The sequence below is a fragment of the Pecten maximus genome, chromosome 16, assembly GCF_902652985.1.
Source record: "Pecten maximus chromosome 16, xPecMax1.1, whole genome shotgun sequence".
NCBI lineage: Eukaryota > Metazoa > Mollusca > Bivalvia > Pectinida > Pectinidae > Pecten > Pecten maximus.
The window spans coordinates 24,486,911-24,509,431 of NC_047030.1; the positions used below are offsets into that span (position 1 = coordinate 24,486,911).

Below are 22,521 nucleotides of genomic sequence, written 5' to 3' on the forward strand. Positions count from 1 at the left end.
CCAACTTGACTCTAACAGATCATTATTCGTGGTTTTTAATGTCAGACTTTAAATATAGATCAGCATTCATAAAATCATGTATATAAGAATATATCTAAAGAGGTTAACACACCTTGAAGTGTATGACATCGGGCTTGCTATAAAACGGACATCCCTGGAACTCTCGGCCTGCAGCTACCTGTTTGAGGATGATACCAGACCGATGTTTGTCCAGAACCTTTGTCATTATCTCCTGGAAATAGAAAAATAAATGAAAAGTGAGTTATATGTGTATTGCGTTCAAAAATTTTTTTATTTTGGTTAAAAGTTTTTAAATTTTTTTTTTTTTGTTCATCAAAATATTTGTTAGCCAATACTCTACTTGCTGAAAAATAAACAAAACAATACATTTAGTCTCTTAAAAAGTTGTTCTTCACAAATGGTTGTGAATCAAATAAAATTTGATAACAAATTACTTTAATTCCTGAAACATACACTATACATTAAGTCACTGACAAAGTTCATCATTTCTTTCAATAAATTCTATAATGTCATATATAAGATCCAAAATTATTGCAATTAAAAAGTGATGAAAAAAGAGATCTCATGTCTCTGTACAAAATGTACAATGCATGAAATTATGAAAAAAAACAAGACCATCTTACTCTGTCCATCTTGGTTGCACCCGGTAGCTTGAGTGTTGACTCTGAGTCCTTGGGAACCTTGTATGGCTTGTGTTGATCCCACAGACCCTCAAACTCTGGCTCAGCTAAATCTAACTTCAGCTCTTCTGTTTGGAATAATGAAATAAGAATTTTATTAGAAAATGTACTTATTCTAATATACCCAGGCGATGTACAAATTAAATAGAGTTTAATTATATATAAATATTAGCTGATACTATGTAGTCTGAAAATAGAACCTAACAAAACCTTAAATTCTCCAGAATGATGTACATTGTATTTCACTAACCATCAATCTATATATAGAATATCTAAAAGTAAAAAGTCTATTTTAGCCCTAAGATGCCCTTTACTAACCATCAATCTATGTATATATAGAATATCAAAGAGTAAAAAAAGTCTATATAACTCTAAGATGTTCTTTACTAACCATGAATCTATATACATATGTATAGAATATCTAAGAGTAAGTCTATATAAGCCCTAAGATGTTCTTTACTAACCATGAATCTATATATAGAATATCTAAGAGTAAGTCTATATAAGCCCTAAGATGTCCTTTACTAACCATGAATCTATATATAGAATATCTAAGAGTAAGTCTATATAAGCCCTAAGATGTCCTTTACTAACCATCACTCTCAGCATCACTTGAGTCACTGGAGTCAGGGAGAGGGGTCGGCTTCTCCACCTCAGAATCTTTGGTCAGAGCATCCACCTCTCGGTCAGCTGCATCTTCGGCCATCTTCTGTAAGGTTCAGAACAATAATATGTTCTGGAGATCGCTCAATCACTTCTCAAACGTTTTAAAATGTTTGTGGTTGCCAGATCATATGTGTTCATTTTTTAAAACCGAGGGAATGAAAAAAGATATACACTGTATATGAAATGGTTATACATCAATACAGATGTGTCCTATTGTCCAAATTGGGACTAATTAAATGTTTAATTAAAAATGTTCATATCTCAAAACCTTAAAGATAATTCATTATGCATACATTTTTGACAACCCAATATATGGGACAAAGGTTTTGGATGTAACAGTATCAATGTATATACATGTATATATAAAAAAATCCACATTAAATGTAAAAACATAAAAATAAAGAACGCAAAAAAAACCCAAAAAATCCCAAAAAACTTAATAAAAAAAATGCTCCTTTCAAACTTAATGTTGAAATATAATTTCACCTAATATTCTTGACATTCGTACTTTGAGTACAGAAATGAATTTATCAAACTTCCATACTATATAACAATTGTACAAAATAACGTCAAAGATTATATAGATTTCGATATTTTTGTTAACAATTTTGTTAATTATTCAATCCATTCATGAAAGGCATGTTGTTCTATTTGTCTCCTATATGGCAAATTAAAAATATCATACAAAGGGAGATAATAATTTATTACTGTGATCAGAATGTTAATATACCTCAATCTCAGCCATGTCAAATCTGACCCCGCCAGCTTCTGTCTCATCAAACAACGAGGTTCCATCCATCTCCTTAAATACCCTCAGAGGTTTTTTCTTCATTGGTCCCACAATCTGAGATTGATATGATTACAGCATAATTTTAATTGTAAACACATTTTGATCGAATTTAAGATAATTATCTTTAATGATAAAAGTTAACATATTTATTTGGGAGGGGGGGGGGGGGGGGAGGATGTATTGGAAAATATAAGGTATATAATTTATACAGGATCACATTACTGTACATATTTTAGTGGTAACCTTATTTAAGCAATTTTTCATGCTGGAAGAATTTCATTAAATTTTGATTGAGCTAAATGTAGTGTATCAAACCAACAATGGTTTATATGGCGAGCATTGTCAATGTGCTAATTTATAATTATGCTAATTCATTTTAATTAGCTTTTATGCTAAAATTTGAGCACGCCAAAAAAGTATGCTTACAGTATCTTATGCTTTATCTAGACAAGAAAGACATTTCAGCATAAAATTAGACAATTTGTAGGTCATTTCAGCATAAAATTAGACAATTTGTAGCTGTAGTGTTTAATGTCAATCAGTCACTCGTACAGGAACAGAATCTCATCTAGTAATGAAGACAATGTGGTTTGATTCATCTGCAGTCATTGTTGTCAAGGGACATAACTCACACGGGAAAGACTATCCAGAGCATGAATAACTTACAATGCTTATAATAGAACAGTAGAGTAAACAGAAGTATCCTTAACAACAGTTACTGATTGTTAAAAAAAGTAATAGTGACATTAAAATTTTATTGGGTTTTTTTTTTTTACCTTTGTCTTTTCCTTCTGAGGGTCAACCCATAAATTGGGTAACTGTTTCTTCCTTTTCCGCATGCGATCTTCCTCCAACAGGATTTTATCCATAATGGCTGCCTGTTTAGATTTCTGGTCCAGATGAAAATCCCTGCAGCAAGATACATGATATATAGTATAATTATCTGTAATTCATTTTAATGGACCTAGTCTTAACTGTCAATCATTTGTACTATGGTATTAGGGATAAATCTATGCCTATAATTTAGTAGTATGGCAGCATTTCCCAAAGGCTGTGTTAATCTCCTAAAATAAAACTCCAAAAATTGAAAATAATTTAAAAGTTTTCTTGCAGTAAGTGAATTAAAAGAAACCTAATTGTAGGAAATCTGGTTAAACCCATCTTCGCTAACCAAGGCTTCTGATTACGTTACACTCCACGAACCCCTTGGCATATACAGTGGTCGTCAGTTCTGGCCCTCTAGTACTAGTAGAGATTCGAAATTACCACGTCTCTTTACACATGAAATATTTTACCAATCAAAACGAACATTACCGATACTTCATCTGTGATGTTTACAAACACACATGGAGGCTCGTGTCATTTTGATGAGATATGTGATCAATAACTTCTATCAATTGATTAAACACAGGGTGCGACAGTTTAAACACGACTATATCTGCCATGGGTTCGTAATCGTAACGTAATCAGAAGCCATGGCTTGTGAAGATGGATTAAACCATGTCAACATAAAACAAATATGTCTCACAAAAAATGTTTTTTCTATTTTTTTTTACATTTTGAGAAAATATATACAGTGTTGTTATATTATTTCATTTGACATCATGCGATTTATTCAGATTTTCCTAAAAATTCAATGATTTGTGGAACTGCGTTTCAACAACTTCAATAGGTTTACTGTACGAACGTTTTAGCACGCTCAACATCCTGGATGCGTTTACGGATGAGCATGACCTCATCTGGGTTTCCACCTTCTGACAATATCCTGCGTCTTTCTAGCTCCTCCTTCTGTTTCTCCTCCTTTTCCATGGCTTTGTCCCGAGCATGAAGTGCCTTCAGATTTTCCTACAAAAATTACAAATAATTAATAAATTTCTTCTTCAAATTAATCAGTCTCACAAAAAAAACACTTGAACATCAGGACATACATACTCTGTTTGCTGTGACCTATAGCTAGCTATAGGTGAAAAACGAGTGTGTTACCACTGTGCTACATGACCTCCGCTGTTATAGATATGATGTAACCATAACACACAGTGATGACATTTCATTTCACCTGAAGAGCTTGCTCTCAAAGCATGTGAAGGCGCTTGTGATTTTCTGGTTTGTGTTTTTTATTATTATTAATATTATATATATATATATATATATTCATCGAGTACAACTATGACAGGAAATTCAAATCTATATCTTCAGATCACCAATACATAGTGCATATGATATACAATGTATTGTGCTAAATATTTGATATATAACATAGTAACACAAATTGACGAAGGAAGACAACTTTATGACTGGTGCCCTGACCGGGCCTCGAACTCATGATCTACGGCACCCAATCGCCTAGCCAGAAATACCCGCAGCTTATACAACTGTGCCACATTGGCGTTCTAAAAAAAAAAGAACGTTTTAATGGCACAGTGATAGGCCTGCTATTCTGCCAGTGTGTATACATACTCTGTTTGCTGTTATATCTCCTTTCAGTTTCAGCAGCATGTCCATCTTTTTCTGCATGTTCTCTTTGTAGCGGATATTTTCTTCCTCTTGACGCACTTTATGCCTGAAATGTAAATTTTACATACTTGACATTTAGACAATGTTTCCTCTCAATTTTCCATCTTCTTGCCTGATAATCAATCCCATTACTGCATGTTAGTCTTAAAGTTTTAGAACATTGAATGACAGCAGGGATTCAAGGTTTCCGAATGATGGTAATTGATTTTGTTAAACAAATTCTTACAATTTCAAAGGTTTGTCCATTTTACATGAGTTTGCATACTTCAGTCATGTAGATGCTTAGTATTTGTATTCTTAGTTATGGTATACATGTATTTTGCTGGAAATAATGTGATCAATGACTGTCAAAAATGGTCTGATTAATATCAAACTGGTTCAGATAGAAAAACAAGCATATACTGAGTATCGCTTAAGTAATACATGTCCCCTACCAGCCCCTGGTCATTTACAAGTGTCTGAAGTTTGACCCAAATGAAACCTAAAGAGCAAAAGCCATGATTTTCTAAAAATAGAAATGGTGACCTTGACCAACTGCCCTGAAACTAAAATTTGTCCAAGATATCATGGTCCTAAATTGTGTGTAGTTTGAACAAAAACTATCAAAGAACGAAGCCACTAGAGTATTGACAAAGGGCTTTCTAAAAATAGTTATGGTGACCTTGACCTTGAACAACCCTGAATCTCGAACTTATCTGAGATATAATTTCCCTAAATCCCTGAAGAAATGAAGCCACTAGATTGAGTGCTGACAAACGTTGTTGTTTTTATGTATACATATGTATATACAAGACAGAGAGGAAAACCTTTTTGCATTATAGAATATGAATGTAAATTTTCACTTAAAACAGCTGGTTTATAAACTTACTTAGCAACAGTTTCTTTCAGGTATTTACTGTGTTTTTCGTGACTTTTCTGGGCGTTTTCCAGACACATCTGCTGCTGTTTATGCTGTGCTTGTATTGCTTCCACGTAGTTCCTGAAAAATCAGACATAACACCAAGATATATATCATCTTCATTGACTACAGGTAAAAGTTTCAGCAAAAATAACTATATTACGAATAGACAAAGTAATAAATTCCAACTTAACAAACTATTATACATGTGATTTCAAAGTTTACCTAGAAATTATTGTGAATCCTTGTAAATTTTATCCATTATTCCTACAGCTTATGAAAGGTTCCTTACACATACTGCTTATTTGTTTGCTGTGTTTATCGCACGATGAACAGCCAGGGGCATTCTGAGGCGGGGTTTCCTTGTGGTAGTTGGTGACTACCACACTGAACAACATAAGGGAGGCATGTTGCATGCCATCAGACCAATTATGGTAAAGTGTCTGTCCTAAGGACACAACCACAACACCACAGACTGGCCTACTTCTCAGTTTCCCGAGAAACACATACTGACACTGGTAGGGAGCGTCGAACAACACACCTTGGATCTTCACCTGAGGTTATGTGGCCGGCCAGCGCTCTAACTGAATGAGAATGAGCTATTGCTTGACCCCCCCCCCCTTAAACATACTAAAGCTAGATAAAGAATTCATGTATGAACAAACTTTTCACGTTTTCGAAGAATCTCCTCCCCTTTCCTGGCCTTCATTTCTTCCTTTTGCAGACGATTAAGTGCCATGTCTGTTTTCTCTTTGGCCAGTTGTTGTTCGCGTTTAATAAGTTCATCCTCTTGGAGTAAAAACTTGCCTCTCTCCACATCCACCTTAGCCAACTCATACCTACAAGGTAAAAATTCAAGACATCATTTGAGGTAAGCAGAGAAAATGTGAAAATAAATAGGTGGGCTTATCCCAGCGCATGGGCTTATACAAGGTAAAATATGGTACTTCCTTTTTCAGTTCACTTAAATGTAAATCCAAATTAATTTATGTACATATACATGTATCAAACAAAAATCTCATATGAATTTGTCAAAAAGTTTGGGATATATATTTTGTGGCCAGAACTCATCGGCACAACCATAATTTGTCTTTTTTATTAATCATTACTATATATTGTATATTACATAACAATTTAATAATCAAAGTACATGTATATCAGAGAGCTGTGAGTTCTTTAAGGTTTGATCAAAATACCTCAAGAAATGAAGCTGCTAGAACGCTGACAAATTTTGATGTTGCATACATTTAAGACAGACGGAATGGAAAAACTATAGCCCCCCCCCCCCCCCCCTCTTAGGGGACTAATAAAAATATAAATTGTAAACATCTTGTGTTGTATCATGTACCATACAAAATTCATAGGTTACACTTCATCATAGACAAAAAATATTTATTTGATAAACTCGTGCAATGAATGTGAGTTCCTTTGAATCCCGGATGTCCATGATAGACCAGGCTGTCATTATTACTAAGGTAGCAGTGTACAGTAAAAATGCCCAATTTTGAAAAATATGGCACATGTCTTAGATATGTATAAACATTGCCAGTTAACCCTACATATAAACTCTAATAAAGTATATATATTTGTAATCTGTACAACATTTGCAATTTTGATACAGCTCTGAAGGATAAGTTAACTGATATTTTCTGTGATTTTTAGAGCTGTGAATACCATGGTAACAGCTTAAAAAATGCTCAAAAATTGCAAAATATTATAATATTTGACCCAAAATGACACAATTCTCTACACAATTTTTTTTCTGAAACCTATTCAAAATTAAATATCTCTATCCCAAAGACAGAATTAATCTTGTTTTGACATATGTTGTAAATTAAGTTTTTTCGCTATCTCACCTTTACTGTGGGCATCCATTTTTCGCTGTAGGCAAAACTAAATTTCCTGTGTAAACACACTTGCGGAAAATCCGGAAATTTAAAATCCAGAACCAATTTATTCATTTTTGTTTTAACAAATGTGAAGCCTGTATGTACTTCTTCATACTGAATATACCAATTATAGTGTACATTTATTTTTTCATTTTTTATGCATATCATAATACAGGAGTTATTTGCTTAACAGAAAAATTGCCCATCGCCAGGCTGTCCTACTGTAGTGTGCTACCTAAGAATATAAGAAGATCTATATACAGTGTATATATATATAAAACACTTACTCTTCTTTCTCCAGGCGCTCTGATATTAGAGTCTCCAGTTTCTGTTCATTTTCTATTTCAGTGCAAATTCTTTCATGCTGAGTCCTAAGGCGATACAGGGCGGATCTGTAATACAACAATATAATCTTTTTAACAGGACATGGTAAAATACTGGTACTTATGATTTAAATCAAAAGCTTACTCCTTCTGACTACATGACAGTTCATTTATCAACTTCAAAAGGAATTTTGTAAAATTTGTATAATGCAATATTCAGATACCTTGAAAAATCTGTTAATACAGTTTCCTATTTATGTACATGTACTTAAATATCATATCCACTTCCTCAACATGAATGGACACTCGGCTTGAAGAAGTTCATAGAATTTATAATATCAAAAAATATCACCGCCATTTTCAGATAAATAATTTGAATTATTGTAATTTATCTTTAGTATACATAGTAACATAATGATAAGTTTGGCTATAAATTATGAGTTTCCAGAGGTGTCAACCATCCCGGATTACGCGGGAAGTGCCTGGAAAAGCAATAAAAATTTCCCCTAAATCCCGATTTGGTACATTTCCCGAATCGGGGTTAAATTAAATTAAACTGTTTCTGTACATACGTGTTGTCGTCTGACTCTGCGCCCTGTATCTCTGTAAACACTTGGTCTCTTTCTGACTCCAACGTCTCAATCTTGTTACGACATTGTTTCTGCTCCTCTCTGAAATTGTTGATTCATTGAAAAATATTATGTTTTTAACAAACAGTAAATCTAAGTAAATACTTTGTGTCTTTCTGACCCTAATGTCACTCATTCTTATTTCGACATTGTTTCTGCACCTCTCTGAAATTGTTGATTCAGTACAAAAAAAATATGTTTTGAACAAAACAAAAAATGGCGACTAAAAAAGGTGGTCATACTCTTCCCTACCTTATAAGCCTGTCACCTTAAAAGAAAACTTTCACAAATTCTCAAACCAATCTATTAATGGAAACTCTCATAGCCTACATATATCATTGGCAATCTATCTTTAGTGTTCTTTACAGCTTACAAACATCTAAATCGACACTCAAATGTTGAAAAACACTTTTATTCATTTTATTAATTATGAGAAAAAAAAATTTTCATTTTTTTTTCTGTTTTTTTTTTTTTGTTTTTTTTGAAAATATCAATGTTGACCATGAACTTGAAGCATAATATACTTAGCATTTTTTTTAAGACGCAAGAGATATATTACTTTACATGCAATATTTATTTGGTGATAAGATCAAGCACCTAAAGTATGGCTATTACAGTTAAGTAAACCAGCTGAAAATTGCCATTTCATTCATGATTGTCTTGCTCCACGTTGATCTTATATATATTCTACATACTATGGAAAACACCAAGTGTTTTATGCTACCATATTAAATTCTGTATATATAAACCAATAACTTTGACTCAAAGCATACAGAATTTAATATGGTAGCATAAAACACTTGGTGTTTTCCATAGTATGTAGAATATATATAAGATCAACGTGGAGTAACGTACCGCATATATTTGTAAGAAATCCTAGATTTAAACTAAACTAGAAACTGCACTAAAGGCCATCATGATCAATTAACAATTAAAACACTGTCTTTAAAGGTTTGAATTCTGATTGGAACAAAATTTATTTTTATGTGAGCATCAATGTAAAGGTCAAAGTTCTGCATAAATAGAGGATATCTAACAGTGTCTTCAGTAATACCAAATATATTTCACGAGTGGGGCTAATATTTTGATATTTTTCACGAGTGCACAGCACGAGTGAAAAATATCAAAATATTAGCCACACGAGTGAAATATATTTGGTAGTACTGAAGACACTGTTAGATATTCTGTTTATTACATTTTTTATCAACGAAAAACCTTCCCCGTATGCTAACTAGGCCTACAGCGATAATTTGTAAACAAAAAAAGTAGTTCCCCCTGTCCAGGTGCTAATTAACATATATATCAGGCTTTCTGATTGGTCAATTATTTTGGTATTTTCTAATCATATATTTGATTGGTCAAATCAGCAAAGTATGATATTTTTCACTAGTATCACTTTTATAGAATGAATAATTTTTGATATTTCACTGGTAAAAATGTAATAAAAAGGTCATTTATCTCTGCTTCCTAGAATTGCCTTTATAGACATGTATGTGTATGAATGTAGTCCATGGTTTTCTTGGTAAGATAAATGTATCTATCATAGAGAGGCAGTTATAGACATATGAATGTAGTACCTGGTTTTCTCTGTAAGATACCGATGGTGCTTCACTGTTTCAGTAAGCTGGTTGAGGTGACTCCTCAGATGGATCATGCGCAGCTGCTCCTGTTTAGATATGGTCTCCACCTCAGGAGCCGACACAGTCGGCTCTCTGCACAAACAACAAAGAGTTTCATCATCATCATCATCATCATCATCATCATCATCATCATCAATTTTCACTAATAAAAAACCTTTTAAACTTTGAATAGGAAATAGATCTTTATGCATAAATATATATTTTTGTGAATGTAAGTATAGGCCGGGGAAGCTAGATGATCGATTTCTCTGAGGTGACACAATACATATACTGTCCTTGTGTGATTGTAAAATACACTTGTCAATATCGCCATATTTCCATATATCGTTATTGATATATCCTATATAATTATCTTTAACTTTCACCACAATACTGAAGGTTACAAAAAAATATTGATTGATAAAAGCACAAATACCCTAACAATAGGAAATTGCTTAAAAGAAGTTTAAACACATTATAAAATTATACAAAGAAAAGGATCTACAATGCTCTATGAAAAACATACTCAATTACTGATTCCTCTTCCTCTGATCCCAGGTCCAGCATCCCATCATCATCGTCTCCGTCATCACAGTCTATTATACCATTATCGTCGAAGTCATCGCCTGCCATTACTCCCATATACTCCTCTCCCCCATACATCTGACCATAGTTTTGATCCTCCATCATTCTGTTTTGTTCATCTGACAAAGCAGAACAAATATATACTTTTTTTAAAGTGATATTCATGTAATGTATGATGTTAGCATACCTTTCATTAATTGATACCAGATTTGTGTTAAAATTAACAAATTAAGTCCAAAAAATATTGGCAAATTTGAACAGTTCAAAAGGATTTCAAATATCTATTGAAGTATTTGGACCTCATCTAATTACCAACGGTCATTAGCTGAAACAGGTACAGAGTATATCTATACTCATTACATAATAGACATCATAACACCTCAAGGATGACTTTGTTAGACAATCTTGAGTCACTTAAAAAGTGAACAGTCATATTCTATGAGATACACCACCAACTTATAATCCCTACAAGCACACATGAAACCTCAGGCCATTTCTATCTGCTCTTCTAGCTTATCTCTGCCATGCAGTACCAAACTTTTCCAAACTAAAACAGATTACTACATTTACAGTTTCTTCCAATATCCATACCACTCTGGAACTCTCTTTCATCAGATGTTGTATCTGCAGAGTCGCTAATTATATAAATAGCTTCAGGGAGAAGTGTATAATTACTAAATTAGGGAAAATCACCACATCCATGTACTTCACCACTATTATTTTTAAACCTATCTATTCCATATTATTAGTAACGATCGTTTCACATCACTTTGAGTTTTATATCTACTGTATCAGTCTGATCACGCAGTTGTGGAAACATCAACATAATGGGTACAACATAATGTAGATGTGACTCGCCGGTCTGTATACATTTAATTTATATAACATTTAAGAGACTTAAATGTTGTATATAAATTAAAAACCTTGGTATAGTTATCATATAACGGAACATACAGTAGAAAATTACTTCAGGATTGACATGTATACTGACAGTACATGTATTACCAAGACAAACACAGTTTTTTTTATGTATGCCGACAATGTACAGTATACAATACACTGTATATCAGCCTAATTGGTTAAAGTGGGCATTTCGACAAAATGATATTACGTGGCATCATATAGCTCTACATGCATAAAGTCGTTTTTGATCCTTTAAATATGGCAGAAATGATATTTCCTTATTATTTCAGCCTATCAATAAAATGTATCATGATCGCTGCCCAGTCTCTGTAGCTGATGTTGTGCACTTCATGATAGGCCTATGTTTCGTTAACATCACTGATGTGTGTTACACACGGACGAATACTAGAACGATGTCATGTGTTCGAAGTTTCTCACCAATTAGCTAAAAGGCGTACGCACATGCAACTTACAATCTGTAAAGTTATACGGCTTTCATGTAGCATACGAAGGTAACAAAGTCAGGACTCCATTTGTATACAATCCGCCATGCCTGTAGCAACAAGTTCTCGCGAGAATTAGCCTAATTCGGATACCCTCGCGTGAGCCTTTTCGGAACACCTCTAGACTTTACATTTCTATGGAACAGGTGCTCGTGTCTGGTTAAGACGACAATCAGCCCCATGTGATTTCTAGGACTAACATTCACAAAAAAGGGTAATATGTACTCAAAACACTGCATCCAATTTAGGTGACAACTTCTGTTGTATATGAATCCCCGTGGTTTCGTTTCTTATTAGCCATCTGAATGTATGATAATGTAGAAGCGGAGTCTAGATGATCATGCAGCTAGGATAAGCAAAAGTTTCATCCGAATAACATGCATGTGTCTCAAATGTTTATATATATACATTGTTATGGTATTAATGTATTTATCTTACGGGATGTACGTTCGCTATTACGGCATTAAGGCCTTTCTTTTGACGAAGTCGAGGAATCCATGCGGTCAGTGAAATGCTCTCTAGTGCATGCACATTACTCCGTAAAGGAGAATGTCCTCAAGCTGTCTATTCTTTGAAATAATGGACTGGACGAGGCCGAAGCCTCGTCCAGTCCATTATTTCAAAGAATAGACAGCTTGAAGACCTTCTCCTACTTAAAACATAACCCATGTGTTGCACTTAGTGCACGTACCATTGATATAATTTGAAAGCTAATAATACTTTTATTAAAGAATGGAATTATTCTTTGCTTGCCTGATAAACAGTTCATGCATTAAACCTTGAATAATATTGGTCTGCTACAGGTAATGCTATGAGCAATGTGTGTTTAATTAACCATGAATATTTTTGGACAGGTAAAGGTTAGAAATGTAACAAGCTATATATAGTAATTGCATGAGCATTTCATGCAATGTTGTTTTATACATCAGAATTCAGACTGTAATTCTCATATGGTCATTTCTGAGGGGAACACTGAAGAGGCAACATGTCTGATTCTGATACCATTTCTATAACACAGTTGACTGTTGTGGAGTGATCAAGTAAAGGTTCTAATACCGATACTATTCTTAATGATGTATTAGACATGCAGGAAAATAACCGCTCAAATTTTGAAATGAAAAACAGTCTTTTGTCGGACATTTTGTCTGCTGATGATGAAAACCTTAATTGTTCAGTGCTCAATGGATATTGAGAGAATGGATACTAGAGTGTGAATTCCCTTGAAAGCTCAAGATCTTCAGTTCAAATGCTGTACGTGCTTACAAACGCACCAGTGACCAACAGCAATCTGACATCAAGTGACATTCTTAGTAGAAACAACTCTAACAGTGTTAAAATTACCAGAAAGGAAAGTGAAAATAGAGGGAGCACAGAAATTAATATCGAATATGCAGGTATCAAAATCAATGTGTAATATTGAAAATGGCTCATGTGACACTATCAAAATTCTGGTGGATTATACAGTTTGTGATACTTTATCGAAATTCTGTCGGATTATATATACAGCTTGTACAAGTGATAATGTATCGAAATTCTGTCGGATTATATACAGTTTATGATACTATATCGAAATTCTGTTGGATTACAGTATCAATGGATTAATAAAGATGAAGTGTACATTTTGGCCCAAGTTTCCTCTGGCCCCTACACCATGTCTGGCGTAGGGCCAAAGCGCACTACTATATGAAAACATGGAATTTTCCGACACCTTTTGGTGTCTCTAAGATTTTGGTGCAAATACAATAAAATCAATGTGACATAACACCTACCTTACATATATAGATAAATGAGATATTTTACCCCAGTCGGCAGAACATGCATGTACACCCATTTAGTTCTATCTAGGAGTTTTATTCCGTCAGTATAGACCCTCGCTTTAGTGAGCGAAACAGGCCCTCTGGGCCTCTTGTTTTATAAATGTGGCGCTGGGACTTATTGTTCAACAAAATTTTTAAACATAGTATAGGTCTTTAAAGTAAGTTTATCATCAACAAAAGTAATTTCTTTTATAGTAATTAATCAGTGTTAGGCCAGAGTGGTTGACAAATTAATTTTCAAGTTTAGTATGAATGAATGACTACAGCCAGAATCTGTAACATCCAACATACACTTGTGTTCAATAGAATGACTATATTCTAGAGCTGAAGACAATTTTTATAGTATGTACATGCCGAACAGCCATTTCCATCAATCCAATAACCCTTCAGATGTATGTTTTAGAGTACATGTAATGATAAAGTTCCAATTAAACGCAGTAAATTGTGTGGGTGGACATGTACACATGGGTTGAAAATGAAACAATAAAGGTATAATTCAGATGACCATTGCGTATGCAGCATACATTTGTATGCATATACATTTGTATCATGCACTTTTCCTGAAGCGATTTGATTCTTAAAGGTCCCAAATTGGAAAAAGTATCCTTTGCCAGTTTTTAGATGCAAGTCTTCAATATCAATTACACTGAATGAAATTACTCAAATTCTTTATTTCCAAATTTTATGTTTTAGATAAACAAAAGAGTCCAGATCGATGGCCGGCATCAACATGAGATCTAGTAAAAAGAAGAAGAAACAGAAAGATGGAGAGAAGATGTGCAATGACAATGAAGATGACACTGTTTCCTCAACAATTCATGATACAGAGGAGAGAGGGGAAAGTGTTTATAGACATAGTGAGGATTTGACTCTCAGTAAATCTCATAAGAAAAAAAAGAAAAAGCGAAAAAGGCATTCAGATGAAGATGATTTACCCAATACAAATGGATTAGAAAGACACAATAACAATGGTATCGACAGCGTAAATCAACACCAGAAAAAACATAAGAAGTCGAAAAAGAGAAAAAGGCATTCAGATGCAGAAAATGATTTGGCTGGTATGGACACTGTAGATCAAGACCAGAAGAAATTGTCTAAACGAAAAAAGCATTCAGATGGAGATAATGATATAGCTGGTATGGACAGTGTAGATCAACATAAGAAAAAACACAAGAAATCAAAAAAGCGAAAACGGCATTCAGATGAATTACCAGTAGATGATGACGTGCCTGATAAGGGCAGTAGAGAGACACACCAGAAAAAAGGTAAGAAATTGAAACATTCTCTTTCGAGTGAACATCGAGCATTACACAAAAATGACAATAATAACTGTTAATTACACTGTCCAGATAAACAGTATATATCAACGTTCGCTAAAACACAGAATTACTGTACACGTACGTTATTTGGAGCACTCAAATTTTAGGGCATTCTGAATTTTAATAGATTAGCACATTGATGAATCGGTGCACCAAAATTATCTTATTAGCTCACCTGCCCGAAGGGCAAGTGAGCTTATGCCGTGGTGCGGCGTCCATCGTCCGTCCAGTGTCAACTTTTAATTTAAACAACTTCTTCTCAATAACCAAGATGCCCAGGGACTTGATATTGGGCCTGTAGCATGCTGGGGTGAAGGGCTTTAAAGTTTGTTCAAATGAATGACCTCAACCTTCATTCAAGGTCACATGGGTCAAAAAGGCTTTAATCTTCCAACAACTTCTTTTCAATAACCAAGAGGCCCAGGAACCAGATATTGGACCAATAGCATGCTGGGGTGAAGGGCTTTAAAGTTTGTTCAAATGAATGACCTCAACCTTCATTCAAGGTCACATGGGTCAAAAGGCTTTAATCTTCCAACAAATTCTTTTCAATAACCAAGAGGCCCAGGGACTTGATATTGGGCCTGCAGCATGCTGGGATGAAGGGCTACTAAGTCTGTTCAAATAAATGACCTTGACCTTCATTCAAGGTCACATTGGTCAAATAACCTATAATCTTCAAACAACTTCTTCTCAATAACCAAGAGGCCCAGGGACTTGATATTGGGCCTGTAGCATGCTGGGGTGAAGGGCTACTAATAAATAAGTTTGTTCAAATAAATCACCTTGACCTTCATTCAAGGTCACATTGGTCAAATAACCTATAATCTTCAAACAACTTCTTCTCAATAACCAATGCAAGATGCCCAGGGACTTGATATTGGGCCTGTAGCATGCTGCGGTAAAGGGCTACAAAGTTTGTTCGAATAAATGACCTTGACCTTCATTCAAGGTCACATAGGTCAAATAGGCTTTAATCTTCAAACAACTTCTTCTCAATAACCAAGATGCCCAGGGACTTGATATTAGGCCTGTTGCATGCTAGGATGAGGGGCTACTAATTTTGTTCAAATGAATGACCTTGGCCTTTATTCAAGGTCACATGGGTGAAATAGGCTTTAAGCTTCGAACGACTTCTTCTCAATAACCAAGAGGCCCAGGGACTTGATATTGGGCCTGTAGCATGCTGGGGTGAAGGGCTTTAAAGTTTGTTCAAATAAATGACCTTGACCTTCATTCAAGGTCACATGGGTCAAATAGGCTATAATCTTCAAACAACTTCTTCTCAATAACCAAGATGCCCAGGGACTTGATATTGGGCCTGTAGCATACTGGGGTGAAGGGCTTTAAAGTTTGTTAAAGTTTGTTCAAATAAATGACCTTGACCTTCATTCAAGGTCACATGGGTCAAAAAGGCTTTAATCTTCCAACGACTTCTTTTCAATAACCAAGAGGCCCAGGGACTTGATATTGGGCCTGTAGCATGCTGCGGTAAAGGGCTACTAAGTTTGTTCAAATAAATGACCTTGACCTTCATTTAAGGTCACATGGGTGAAATAGGCTATAATCTTCAAATAACTTCTTCTCAATAACCAAGAGGCCCAGGGACTTGATATTGGGCCTGCAGCATGCTGGGATGAAGGGCTACTAAGTTTGTTCAAATAAATGACCTTGACCTTCATTCAAGGTCACATTGGTCAAATAACCTATAATCTTCAAACAACTTCTTCTCAATAACCACTGCAAGATGCCCAGGGACTTGATATTGGGCCTGTAGCATGCTGGGGTAAAGGGCTACAAAGTTTGTTTGAATAAATGACCTTGACCTTCATTCAAGGCCACATGGGTCAAATAGGCTATAATCTTCAAACAACTTCTTCTCAATAACCAAGAGGCCCAGGGACTTGATATTAGGCCTGTAGCATTCTGGGGTGAAGGGCTATGACGTTTGTTCAAATAAATGACCTTGACCTTCATTCAAGGCCGCATGGGTCAAAAAGGCTATAATCTTCAAACAACTTCTTCTCAATAACCAAGAGGCCCATGGACTTGATATTGGGCCTGTAGCATGCTGGGGTGAAGGGATATGAAGTTTGTTCAAATAAATTACCTTGACCTACACATTCATGGTCACAGGGGTGAAATCAGCTTAAATCTGTAAACAATAATTTTGCGATACCCTAGAGTGTCTGAAACCTGATATTAGGCAAATATTATGCTGGAATGGACTAGAAAATTTATTGATATGAAAAACCAATCATACACTGATATTTGAATAAAGAGGTAATCAGCATAGTATGTGTAGAAATGACCTCAATCAACTTTAAAGTTGGTGTAGAGCCAGGTGAGTGATACAGGCTCATTGGGCCTCCTGTATAAAAGTGCCATTAGCACAATAATGAGTGCTTCTAGCACATGAAGTGCTAAAATAAGATTTACTGCTTAAATATGTACAATCACAGTACTAGTATAGCCATTGTGTTGGTACCATGATTTATAAAACTGATGCACAAACCTTGGACATTAGTTAGTAATTGGTCTGTTTAAGTACATCATATATATATAATATAATAACACCAGGGGAGATAACGTTAGTAATTAGTAACATTATCTCCCTTGGTGTTATTATATTGTATGTGACGTCATAATGTGGTAACCAAGACGTTAATAAATGAATCGCATGAAGATGGGCGTTAGGCCTGAAAACGTTAGCGAAACACAACAGTTGTCGTGTTGAATTTATATTTTAAACTATGATATATATATATATATAGTTCAACTTGATGGTGACATTGTGTATCGCTTAAATATGTAAACATAAATGACACAACAAGACAATTCCGGTTGAATATCGCTAACGTTTTCAAGCCGTGTATTGGCTATCTTCAGGCGATTACTTTTTAATGCTTAGTAACAACATTATGACGTAATACAATCAATAACACAATGGGGAGGTAAAAATTACGTTACTGTATTTTAAGGTGTAACGACACCAATTTCTAATCATTAAGTGCCGGTTTGAAAAGTTTAACAAACATTTCTTCCTTGCATATTCGCTTTGTAGCATTACACTCGGGCATCTTGTGAAATGGATATACACGGAATAATCCTTTTCCACATGGCACTCAATATAATTGTCAAGTAGTAATAACGACAGTATATACAGACAAGTAAATTGTCAAATTTTCGAGGCAATCTGCCCCTTTATCAAGACACAATTAAATTACAAACGATCACATATAGACATAGAACATGGAACAGTTGCACAATATATATATATATATATATATATGTAGTAGATGCAGTCTTTGAAGTATTATTTGGACTAATATTAATTCCGCTATGATGTTCCTGTGGGACTTGCACAAATTTTGATTACCCACATTTTGTCTTACATATACGTAATTTGGACTGATCAAAATTTGACACTGTTTCCTCAACATTCATGATACAGAGGAGAGGGATTACGTGAGGATTTGACTCTCAGTAAATCTCTAAGAAAAAAAGAAAAAGCGAAAAAGCATTCAGATGAAGATGATTACCCATACAAATGGATTAGAAAGACACAATAACATGGTACGACAGCGTAAATCAACACCAGAAAAACATAGAAGTCGAAAAGAGAAAAAGCATTCAGATGCAAAAATGATTTGGCTGGTATGGACACTGTAGATCAAGACCAGAAGAAATTGTCTAAACGAAAAAAGCATTCAGATGGAGATAATGATATAGCTGGTATGGACAGTGTAGATCAACATAAGAAAAAACACAAGAAATCAAAAAAGCGAAAACGGCATTCAGATGAATTACCAGTAGATGATGACGTGCCTGATAAGGGCAGTAGAGAGACACACCAGAAAAAAGGTAAGAAATTGAAACATTCTCTTTCGAGTGAACATCGAGCATTACACAAAAATGACAATAATAACTGTTAATTACACTGTCCAGATAAACAGTATATATCAACTTTCGCTAAAACACAGAATTACTGTACACGTACGTTATTTGGAGCACTCAAATTTTAGGGCATTCTGAATTTTAATAGATTAGCACATTGATGAATCGGTGCACCAAAATTATCTTATTAGCTCACCTGCCCGAAGGGCAAGTGAGCTTATGCCGTGGTGCGGCGTTCATCGTCCGTCCAGTGTCAACTTTTAATTTAAACAACTTCTTCTCAATAACCAAGATGCCCAGGGACTTGATATTGGGCCTGTAGCATGCTGGGGTGAAGGGCTTTAAAGTTTGTTCAAATGAAGTATTATTTGGACTAATATTAATTCCGCTATGATGTTCCTGTGGGACTTCCACAAATTTTGATTACCCACATTTTGTCTTACATATACGTAATTTGGACTGATCAAAATTTTTGGAATTGGCATTCGGACAGTGATCCCGGACTAGCTCAACATGACAGGGAATGAATGGATGCATGCTCGTGGGGCATTGGGACCTTGGCTAAAATTTTGCTATAAAACGCGAATCCTCCTTATATAGGCCCAAGTGGATTAAAATATTGGAACCTATATATGGTCTGAAACATCATTGGTGGAAGACCAACATAGTTTTATCAATGAGACTGGTAACACCCATGGGGGAAGAGAAGTAGCTATAGGATCCTAAAAGGGGAACTTATATACAATTAGGTCAAATTTGAAATTGGTTTTAAATGCATTTTAATGACTACTGACCAGTCACAACCCAATATATATACCCACTGCTGACTAAAACTACCATTTTAGAAAATGAATTCTTAATGAGATTTTACTGAATGTGGTATGATTCAAATTACTCTTCCATCTCTTGTTTGTCATCCATCTGACATCCTGCTACCGTCCATCAATAAACAATCCTTGTTATCACAATTTCTTTAGAAGTGCTGGAAGGTGTTTTCTCAAACTTCCTATGTAGGGTAACGTTCCCCTTGATAGTTGTGACAGTTTGAATCTGAGTCTGATCCAGAAAACAAAATAACTGGCTGACAGTTGAAGTGTAGCACATATGTACACTGCTATTCTAATTCACAGAAATTAAAGGTTTCCTTAGATCTCTTAAAGTAGAGAAAAGACACATCTTGCATATAGAACCAATAAAGATTATTCAATGGTTGGTGCGAAGATCTCTCTTTGATCTCATGTCTATTATATGTTAAACATATATACATAAACAAACAGATTTAATTATAAGTAGATTTCTCTGTTTCATATATTACATATAATACATACCAAATATACATACGAGGCTAAATATATGAACCCTTGATATTCACTAATCTTAAATATCTTTTATTTAGGAATTTTCCACTCCTTTTGCTCAGCACTCGACTACCCAATGGAAAAACCTAGTTGTGAAAATCCACATCTTATGGATGATCCTGCAGAATGTTTTTCTGATCATTCAATGGATTCCGATGAAACAATGGATTCAAATGAAAATGAACAATCCTCAGTAACAATGGATTCCAATGAAAATGAACAATCTTCAGTAGATCCAGATTCTGCGACAAGAAAATCTTCATCAGAAAGTTCAAAAAAGAAGAAACGACCATCAACCAGTTTAGCCTTGCCTTTAACTTTGACTGATGAGGAAGCAGCTATTGTACACAATGGAAAAATTTCAAGTTTGCAAAGTGAACTTAAATCTTACAAAAAAATGGGAATAAATATCCGTGTTGGAAAATGGACACAGCAGGAAGACAGTATTTTGGTTAAGAATTATGAAGCCTTTAAGAGTGAGCATGCAATGGAAATGGATAACGACTTCCTCCTGCAATTGTTATTTGAACAATTTGTATCAAGTACAAAAGCAGACAGGGCCAAGGCGAGGAAGTTTCGCAAGCACAGCAACTTCTGTGTTGAACTTGCTGGTAATTTAAGAAGGTGTGTATATGTGTGTAAGGAATATTAGAAGAAAATTTAAGTTACCATATTTATATCTAGTAAAATAATCCTATATCTAGTAAATAGCATCTTCGCTAGGTAAGGATTTTGATTACAGTACACTCTTGGTAGATATAGTAGTCAGGTTTGGCCCTCTAGCGGAGGTTCCAAATTATCACCCTTTAGCCTTTCCACATGATTTTTTTCACTAATTGAAACAAGCATTACATGTACAGATGTACTTCATTGATGATGCTTACAAACAAACATTGAGACACTCTGAATGTTTCCCCAAATATTGTACGTCTCTATTTTTTAGGTAAAATGCCATGACATAATCGATGATGTAACTCTGTACTGGGCCCCTCAATTTTTGTTCATAACGAAACCAGGTCTGAATGTAAGGCACACTTTGATTGGATGCCCTGGGATTCCAGGATGCAATGGTTTGAACACCACTATATGTGCCAAGGGTTCGTGGAGTGTAACACAATGGCTTGCGGAAAATGAGTAATTAGCCTATCTACATGTTTTTTCTATTGAAGTTCAGTAGAACATGTTGTTAAATGCTATCCTCAGAAGGACCAAAAACTTTAATAGATACCAAATTTAGGCTTGAAATTAAAAGCAGTTTTTTTCCATATTTTAACTGTGTGATTTACCTGTATTACCTGGTGTAAGACTTGAATTGAGTTTTGGAATTTTTGCTCTAGTTGGTTGTTGGTTGTTAATAAGTGTACATGTCAAAACTATATTTGATGCAGTAAAAACACACACAGGGGCATTGTTATTCAATATTTTCATAATTTTCACCTTAATTACCATTTTTACCTGATCATATTACCTATAAATGATAACATAGGACCATAATGAATACATATTCTGAAGGGTAAAGGTACCAACCATTGCCACTCAAAATTTCATCAAACTCTATCAACAAATGACAAAGTTATCCTCAATAGAAAAAAACTTTCCAAAGAAGTCAAATTAGTCTCAATTAATTCAAATTATTCATATGCCTATATGGTAATTTATAAGTAATGTGACAACTTTATGATTTATCAGGATCTAAGTTGTTATCATAATATAAATTTTCATCACATTTATTTTGACTGACATTGATATTGGTAACTGAAGTTTTCCTGACCAAGAGTAGTACTGTCTGCAGCTTGAACTTTAGTTCACTACATTCATATTAAGATTTTAACAATATTATTAGATTACCTGAAAGCGTATTGGACCGTGCCAGAAAAATATTGCCTGCATGGAATACTGGACCTTTCACACCTGAAGAAGAAGAAACCTTGCTCAGTCTGCATAAAAAGTTCGGTAATCAATGGACAATCATTGGTTATCACATGAACCGGTCAAGAAATAGTGTGCTCGATCACTATCAAGTCATTAAAGATGGTAAAAGGAGGAAAGGAACCTGGACGAAAGAGGAGGTAATTATATATAAAATTCAGATAGTCATGATCAGGTAACT

At 34.7% G+C, this 22,521-nt stretch overlaps 2 protein-coding genes across 7 annotated transcripts in view; one reads left to right on the plus strand and one right to left on the minus strand.

Moving 5' to 3' along the window:
* LOC117344844 (cilia- and flagella-associated protein 74-like) overlaps positions 1–12,109 on the minus strand; it is a 37,552-nt gene extending 25,443 nt beyond the window's left edge. For 5 of the 6 annotated variants that reach the window (XM_033907689.1, XM_033907692.1, XM_033907690.1 and 2 more), the window contains exons 1-14: positions 11,991–12,109; positions 10,556–10,733; positions 9,988–10,122; positions 8,354–8,452; positions 7,746–7,850; positions 6,235–6,408; positions 5,540–5,650; positions 4,615–4,717; positions 3,845–4,002; positions 2,934–3,066; positions 2,098–2,211; positions 1,296–1,410; positions 645–769; positions 113–232 (exon numbers count right to left, since the gene is read on the minus strand). In XM_033907689.1, coding sequence (XP_033763580.1) covers positions 113–232; positions 645–769; positions 1,296–1,410; positions 2,098–2,211; positions 2,934–3,066; positions 3,845–4,002; positions 4,615–4,717; positions 5,540–5,650; positions 6,235–6,408; positions 7,746–7,850; positions 8,354–8,452; positions 9,988–10,122; positions 10,556–10,719 — 1,656 coding nt within the window. In that variant the 5' untranslated portion in view covers positions 10,720–10,733; positions 11,991–12,109. Of the gene's footprint in view, positions 1–112; positions 233–644; positions 770–1,295; positions 1,411–2,097; positions 2,212–2,933; positions 3,067–3,844; positions 4,003–4,614; positions 4,718–5,539; positions 5,651–6,234; positions 6,409–7,745; positions 7,851–8,353; positions 8,453–9,987; positions 10,123–10,555; positions 10,734–11,979 lie in introns of all 6 variants that reach the window. The other variant, XM_033907688.1, reaches the window with a different exon arrangement.
* A 23-nt stretch (positions 12,110–12,132) lies between these two features.
* The window catches only part of LOC117344845 (cyclin-D-binding Myb-like transcription factor 1), a gene marked incomplete in the record, with an annotated part of 12,197 nt that continues 1,808 nt past the window's right edge, over positions 12,133–22,521 (plus strand). The window contains 4 exon segments of the mRNA XM_033907693.1: positions 12,133–12,234; positions 14,531–15,102; positions 20,450–21,035; positions 22,255–22,480. Coding sequence (XP_033763584.1) covers positions 14,553–15,102; positions 20,450–21,035; positions 22,255–22,480 — 1,362 coding nt within the window.